This window comes from Pelophylax lessonae (genome assembly GCF_965119305.1).
Source record: "Pelophylax lessonae genome assembly, chromosome: 6".
Classification (NCBI taxonomy): Eukaryota; Metazoa; Chordata; class Amphibia; order Anura; family Ranidae; genus Pelophylax; species Pelophylax lessonae.
The window spans coordinates 42234960-42243536 of record NC_138773.1 but is presented as its reverse complement, the minus strand read 5'-3'; the positions used below and the strand labels follow the sequence as shown (position 1 = coordinate 42243536).

At 45.3% G+C, this 8577-nt stretch overlaps 1 protein-coding gene across 1 annotated transcript in view; it reads left to right on the top strand.

Annotated features, from left to right (window-relative positions):
- The first annotated feature begins 1752 nt into the window (after positions 1-1752).
- The window catches only part of LOC309559076 (serine/threonine-protein phosphatase PP1-gamma catalytic subunit A-like), a 44837-nt gene continuing 38012 nt past the window's right edge, over positions 1753-8577 (top strand). The window contains exon 1 of the mRNA XM_082262212.1: positions 1753-1852. Within this exon, the coding sequence (XP_082118338.1) occupies positions 1798-1852 (55 nt within the window). The 5' untranslated portion in view covers positions 1753-1797. The remainder of the gene's footprint in view (positions 1853-8577) is intronic.

Genomic DNA, 8577 nt, shown 5'->3' with positions numbered 1-8577 from the left:
AATCAGGGACAGTCTCTGGAAATCAGGGACAGTCTCCAGAAATCAGGGACAGTCTCCGGAAATCAGGGACAGTCCCCGGAAATCAGGGACAGTCTCCGGAAATCAGGGACAGTCTCTGGAAATCAGGGACAGTCTCCGGAAATCAGGGACAGTCTCTGGAAATCAGGGACAGTCTCTGGAAATCAGGGACAGTTGTGAGCTATGTACCTACCTAAGGTAGCCCATGGTGCTCTGGGAATCCTCTGTTATGTATGGAATCTCTATTGTAGAACACACAGTGTATATATTTCTACACATCACTTAACCGGTTGCCGACCACTGCAAGTACATATACTGCGGCGGTCAGCCCCAGCCAGGCAAAGTGACGTACCGGTACGTCACTAGCCTGTCACTAGTTTGTGAGCCAATAGCGAGCGAGCGAGCGCCTGCCCTGCCTCGTTCCCTAGGAAGTCCGTGCGTGGGACCGGCGGACCCGATGTCCGCCGGTCACTCGCGATCGTCGGTGGAGAGGGAGAAAGGCAGGCGGCTGATGTAAACAAAGCCACCTGTCATTCTCCCCTGTGTAAGAATGGTGGTCATACGGTTCTACTATGTAGGATCGTTGATCACTGTTCCTACACCTCAAGCCACAGCCAATCACAGTTAGAAACACACCCCTAGGGACACACATAGCCCCTCCTTCCCCAATAAAATTAACCCCTTCCCTGCCAGTGTCATTTTTACAGTAACAGTGCATATGTATAGCACTGATTACTGCAGTAATGTCACTGGTACCCTCAAAAGTGTCAAAAATGTCAGTCAGGGGTCCGATCTGTCCGCCGCAATGTCGCAGTCCCGCAAAAAAATCGCAGATCGCCGCCATTACGCGTTAAAAAAAAACCCACCAAAAATGACAGAAATCTTTCTCTTTGTTAGTAAACGCAATAACTTTTGCACAAACCAATCAAAATACGCTTATCGTGATTTTTTTTAACCAAACATAGAAAGCAGAAAACAAATTGGCCGAAAATGTTAAAGAAATTTAGATTTTTACATTTTTTTGGGGGGGAATTTCATATAAAAAAATGTGAAAAATATTGTTATTTTTTCAAAATAAACGCTCTTTTTTTGTTTATAGCGCAAAAAGTAAAAATCGCACAGGTGATCAAATACCACCAAAAGAAAGCTCTATTTGTGGGAATAAAAGGACGTCAAATTCGTTTAGGTACAGCGTCGCACGACCGCGCAATTGTCCGTTAAAGTCACGCAGTGCTGAATCGCAAAATACCCCCTGGTCGGAATGGGGGTAAAATCTTCCAGGGCTTAAGTGGTTAAAAACGTCTCATTCTTCATATATATATATTATATATATGAGTTAGACCGGAAGCATTGACCTCACGGCAGCCCCGCCTCAAACGTCCACAGAATCGACTTCAACCAATGAGGTGTCGAGTTTGTCCTCTGCGGCAGAGGACTCGTTGCCCCACCTCCCGCACCCTCCGCCAATCAGCGACCACCATGGCCCTCGGCCAGTCAGCACGCGACGGGGGCCTAACCCTTTGGCACTCACCAACGCAACGGAAATGGGCGTGCCCTCCTGTTCGAATTCCTCCGTCATCGCCGGCCAATGGGGAGGCGGGCGGGGGGGGCCGTCCCTTGTTCATGCGCATGCGCCCTGCGGGCCTTCCATTCACAGAAATGCGCAGCCAGCTCGAGCAGAGGGGAGGGGCCTCGTGTGCGAACTGACGTCATTAGCCGGCGGAGACCGAGCACCGGGCACGCACGTGACCTACCCACTGAGCTAGGAACACCCGAACCATGGGAGACGGAGAGAAGCTGAACATAGATTCCATCATACAGCGCCTGCTGGAGGGTGAGTGCGAGCGGGCGGCCTGTCCGAGGAGGAGGGAGGGGGGTGCTATGGACGGCTCCGGGCTGTGTGCGGGGCTATGGGGGGAGGGGAGAGCCTCCACCCCTCTATAATACAGAGAAGGCGGGGGACATAGCCTGCTGCTTGTATTATACATTCCTATAGGGGAGAAGGCCTTATATATCCATGTAGAGGGGTCTAATCTTATAGAGGAGGGGAGAACAATCCTATATTATACATGTACCTCCTATAGGGGGACATAGGCCTTATATCTACAAGGGTCTAATGTATAGAAGTCTATAGGGGGAGGACAATCTTATATTATACATATACTTCCTATAGGGGACATAGGCCTTATATCTACAAGGGTCAAATGTATAGAAGTCTATAGGGGGAGGACATGTATACTGCTTGTATTACACCTATACATCCTATAGGGGCTGTCTGATATGTAGGGGGCATAGGTCTTATATCTATACTGGTCTGATGCATGGAAGTCTATAGGGGAGGACAATCTTATATTATACATATACTTCCTATAGGGGACATAGGCCTTATATCTACAAGGGTCTAATGTATAGAAGTCTATAGGGGAGGACATATATACTGCTTGTATTACACCTATACATCCTATAGGGGCTGTTTGAGATATATATATATATATATATATATATATATATATATATATATATATATATATATATATATATATATATATATATATATGACATAGGCCTTATATCTAAACTGGTCTGATGCATGGAAGTCTATAGGGGAGGACAATCTTATATTATACATATACTTCCTATAGGGGACATTATATCTACAAGGGTCTAATGTATAGAAGTCTATAGGGGGAGGACGTATACTGCTTCTATTACACCTATAGGGGGCTTAGTTCCCCCCTCTCCCCCCTATAGGTGGAGGACATATACTGCTTGTATTATACATATACCCGCTATAGGGGGCAAAGGCAATCTATAGGGGGAGGGGGGTTATGTCTTCCTATTATTATATGTATGCCTCCTCTCCTATAGAGGAGAGCATGGTCTGTGTAATACACTCACACTTCTATAGGTGTAATACTTTAAGATTTTCAGGGGACAAAGCCCTTCTATAGGTGTCTAATGTGTAGAAAAGGGCTGTGTTCTTTGTAGATTTGTATTATACATCTCTGGGTGTGACTTCTAGAAATCTATAGGGGGAACTTAGTCTTATATTATATACCTCCTATAGGTTCTGGTGTATAATATAAAGATCATATGGGGGGGGGGGCATAGCCCTTATATATGCTTCTATGGATGTATAATGTATAGGGAAAGGAGAGGACATAGCTTTTATTATACTTCCTGGGGGGTTGGTCTGTATTTTTAATATAGAGATCCATGTGGGGGCATAGCTTATGTATCATACATAAATCTAGAAGTCTAATTGGTGAGGCTCTGCCACAAGTGCTATGTGTAATGTAGAGAGATCTGTATGGGGGCATACACTATTAAAAAAAAAAAAAAAAAAAAAAAAAAAATATATATATATATATATATATATATATATATATATTATTTTTTTTTTTAATAGTGTATGCCCCCATATAGATCTCTCTACATTACACATAGCACTTGAGACATGTATATCTCAATCACAAAAGTACACCTTTCAGATTTTTGTAACTATTTTATTATCCTTTGATGTGATGACACTTTGTTGCATTTTTATTACACATTTTATATTGTTATACTTTATATCAGTCTCTGCCGTCATGGAGCTTACAATCTAAGGTCTTTAACACACATTCCTACATACATTATATTATGGACTGAAGCCATTAACCACCTCTGGACCAGAAGGAATTGCCCCTTTAATGACCAGGCTTTTTTTTTTTTTTATTTATTCGGCCTTCTGTTACTTAAACGTAAAATTATGCGGTCGTGTGACCATGTACCCAAATAAAATTCATTCATGTCCGTCCGCCCCCCCCCCCCCCCCCCCCCAACTCACAAATTGAGATTTCTTTTGCTGGTATTTGATCCCCTGTGTGATTTTATTTTTGAGCCTGTAAAACCAATATTTTTCACTTTCTGCTATACAACAATCCCCCCCCCCCCCACCCCCCCAAAAAAAAAAAAAAAATCAAAATTTTTTTTCGGCCTTTTACGACAAATTGTTTTCTGCTACATATTTTTGATTGGTTATCGCGTCTACAAACTAGGGGAAAGATTTGTAATTTTTTTTTTTTATTTATTTTTTTTTTTTTTACTTGTAAGGCTCCATGTACACGGGACGTTGTTAAAAGTCCCTTTGAATGCTGGAATTTTTAGGACGTTTGAAACGTCCGTTCGGTCGCGTTTGTACCCGTGTTTAGCGGGCGTTTAGCAGCGTTTGCGGGCGTTTGCGTTTAGAAGCGTTCCTAGAGGTCAAAAAAATTATTCCCCTTTTAAAATGGAAGAACGCTAAACGCGGGTCATCGCGTTCGGACGCGTTTGTGCGTTTGAAACGCTGGGAAACACACGTTCGAACGCAAATAATTGCGTTCTAAAAACAGTCCCTGAACGCAACTGCCTGTAAACGACCTGGTGTACATGGACAGATAAGATAAAATGTAGATGGGTTCAGGGGCTTCTAAAAAAAACGCCCAACTGCTCCTAAACGGCCATTTCCAGCGTCCCGTGTACATGGAGCCTAATGGCGGCGATCTGTGATTTTTTTTTTTTTTTTATTGGCACTGTGGTGAACGGATCGGACATTTTTGACACTTTTGGGGTACCAGTGACATTACTACAGTAATCGGTGCTAAAAATATTCAGTTACTGTAATGACACTGGCAGGGAAGGGGTTAACCTAGGGGTGATTAAAGTGTGAGCCTAGGGAGTGTTTTCTAACTGTATGGGCTTGTGAAATGATTATTGACATATATATTCCTGTATAGAAGGATCACAGGAGCTCTGTTATCTTTTCAGGGATAACGGTCAGCTGTGTTTACAACAGCAGGCCATCCTCTCTCAGCGGGGAGGGGCTTCTCAGCGGCAGTCACGGCTGCCAGCCCTGTGCATCAGCATGCCCGCTGCCTTGTCCCCCCCCCCCCCCCCCCCAACACCAAGTGCAACTGACTTAGAGCTACATCGGTTTGTGCAGGAGAGAATGCCTGCCGCAGTAAATCAGCGTTGGGCGGTCTTAAAGGTATTAAACCTAGGAGCATGTCCCTGGAGTGGGGGAGGAAACCCATGCAGGTACATGGAGAAAATGCAAACTGCAGGCAGTGCCGTGGTTGGGTTTTATACCTCAGTGGTGCCAGGTGGAAGTGCTTGTAGGATAATGTTGGTATGGGGGAGACATTATAGGTATAGGAGGTGACTAATGTATAGTTTCTGTGCACACACTTCTTTATGTCCCTGTTGGCCCCTGCTATAGGGAAAGCGTATACTGCCAGAGGGTTTGTCTTCACCTCTGAACTCCTTTTCCTCCCCACACAATGTATGATGCAAGAAGCTGATGTATCAAAGCAACGCAAACAAACTGAACTTGGCTTTCTCCGGAGTCCTGTCCCCTATGGGGGAATATCTGTATGGATATTATGGAGTCCATTTACACTTTATGTCAAAAGTTACACGGCAAGTCACACCAGTGTGAATGGAGCCTAGAGCAAAAAGCTTTTAGTTCTGCTTTAACCACTTCTGGACCGGATATTTTTTTTTTTTAACCCCCCCCCCCCCCCCTTCAATGACCAGGGCATTTTTTTTGCAATACAGCACTGCGTTACTTTATCTGACAATTGCGCTGTACCCAAATAAAATGTTTCCACACACACACACAAATGGAGCTTTGTTTTAGGGGTATTTGATCACCTCTGAAAAAATATTTTTTTCATTTTCTGCTATAGAACATTAAAGCGGAGTTCCAGCCTCAAAATCAATTTTGGGCCATCCGCTTGCTGAACGTCACCTGAAAAACAAATAGATGCTCCTGATTTTTTATTTTTTTCTTACCTTTTATTATAGAAGAAAATATACTCTCCTTTTTCTTCCACTTCCTCCCTCTGCGGCCGCGGCCCGCGCCGTCTCTTCCGGTTTGCATTGATTCCTGGGAGCTGAACGTCATCACTCCCAGGAGTCAATGCGCCTGCACCGGCTCCACTCGTCACTTCTGGGGTAGGCGCGGCATTCCCTGCTAAACAGCTTCTGGGCATGCCCAGAAGCTGTGCAGGGATGCTGTGCCTGCACCAGAAGTGATGAGCGGGGTCGGTGCAGTGCATTGTGGGACAGAAGAGGGACGCTGCGGCTTCAGCTGCCCACACCTGAGATGGCAGCGCTGGAGAAGAAAATTTCAAGGCAAGTATTTCTTCTTACAGTCAAGTGCGACCCGGGACAGTTCAGAGGCTATCCATTATGGAATGTACTAGCCCTGACTGTCCTGGGGGTATTTTTTGTGAAAAAACATGTCAGAGGCCGGAACTCCGCTTAAATGATGATCTAAAAAAAAAAAAAAACTTTTTTTTTTTTCATTATTTTAGGCCAATATGTGTTCGGCTATATATTTTTGGTAAAAAATTCCAATAAGTGTATATTGATTGGTTTGCGCAAAGGTTATCATGTCTACAAACTAGGGGAAAGATTTAAATGTGTTACTAGGGGGTGCTTGGTGAATGAATCAAGACCTGTGTTCATTACTAATAGAACAGTAGTCTGCCATGTTATCAATGGCAGACCACTGTCCTGTCGCCACACAATCATGGGTGCCTGGCAGACATTGCGGCCGCCGGACCCGCTGATTGGGTTCCATTGTGGCCAATCGGCCCATGTGCACTCCTGTGATTCGTTTTCAGCAGAGGGCTGAAGTCCGCTCTCTGCTGATGTCACAGAAGTTGGTCCAAGCTCCATGTCGTTATCACAGCCAGTCAGAATCCGCCAGATCCCTGGACCGACACCTGGCTCAGCCTCTCAGCGAGCTACTGATAGGCTGTGCCGGCTGCTCCGCCCCCTTCACAGCCCAGTGAGCAAGGAGGGGGGCAGAGCAGAGAGCGGTGACAGTCAGTGGCTCTCTGCTCATGGAGCTGTGAGAACAGAGCGATGGGCGGCGTTCGATCGCTCGGCTCTCAGTGCAGAGGTGCTGGGGGACAGATACAGCATCAGACCAATGCTACATCCACCTAGATAAGTAGGATTCTACAAAAAACAGAAACCCAAACTTTAACACTGACCTCTCGGTCACAGGGCTGCCTTGAATCCTTGTTGGGGTTGGAACAGAGATTGAGTCATTGACCTTACTGATTGGTTAGCACTGGGAAAATGAAAGGAGAAATTGAGTTGGTTTCACTTGTGCTTTTTCTTTCTAGTCCAGTCCCTACATCATTTTGGCAGTTCTATGATGTAGATAACTAAATCAAGTCAGGTGGGAGTCCTGGCTGGTGGTATTGTAGGAGACGGACACTAAACCTTCAACTGGGGCATGTGAAAGGTAATCAATACGGCTGATCTGGGTGATAAGTTGCTGTTCTGCCAGCATCTAACTTCCCTGAAATTGGAGCGTGCAACTTTGGCAAAAACAAGAGCAGTGCTGTTTTTTGTTCGGAAAGGAATGCAGAAGTATACAAAGTCTGACAAATCATTTGCTGAAACTTTGCCGGTTACGTACAGATGCTGCTTTTTCATTTTTAAAGGGGAAGTAAATCCAACTTCCCACATCTGCAAGCAAGTTTCCACCTATTTGCTTTATATAGTAGTGAAGTCCTCCAGTCTCCTCCCTGCTGAGATCGGTGAATCTGCTTCTAACTGTTCCAGCATGAGCAGTTTGGCACTCATTCCCAGCAACTTAAGAGTGCTGAGCTCTTGCCTAGCGCCTTGCCATTGGCGGGAGCTCTTGCCTAGCGCCTTGCCATTGGCGGGAGCTCTTGCCTAGCGCCTTGCCATTGGCGGGAGCTCTTGCCTAGCGCCTTGCCATTGGCGGGAGCTCTTGCCTAGCGCCTTGCCATTGGCATGCTGTCATGTCTCCAGAAAGGTGCTCAGTTTTCAGGATTCTATTCTTCCTCACTTCATGCCCCATGGGACTCTTGATTCAAGATGTATAATGTGGATTGTGAATGAGGGAGAGGAATGGCCTACATCAAAAAAGGCAGCATGCTTCACAATAATGCTGTATATTTTTCCTAAGCACTTATTTATAAAAGCGGATGTAGACCCAGTCCAAATTAAAGATCACTTTTTAAAAAAAACATTTTATAATTTTTTTTTTCTTTGCAGGTATTAAATGCACTTTTTTATTTATTTTATTTTATTTGGAGCCTGTGAAGCATGGCACCAGTTACCAGCAGATTGCTGGTGCCATGCAGGTCTCCTGCAGACCTGTCGGTGTATCTGTCCTGTTGGGGCAAGCAGATATACTGACAGGGAGAATCCATGAACTATGACAACCAGGGGAGGGCTGCCAGCCTTAGGCCTGGGGGGCAAGTCCAGTCAAGTGGCCCATTGAATCAGCTCACCATCCATGCCCACCTGGTTTTATAACGGATATTGATGTTATGAAGCAAGATAAACATGATGCAGTGTGGTAACATAATTTCATGTTAGTAGCAGCAAAGGAGGTTTAAGGCCCCATTCACACTGGGGCGATCCGACTTCCCGGGGCGACCTCGCAGGTCGTGGCTCGCACCGCGACTTTGGAGCGGCCGGCACGGACTTCATAACATTGAAGTCAATGCAGGTCGCCCCAAAGAAGCTCCGGACCCTTTTTCTAAG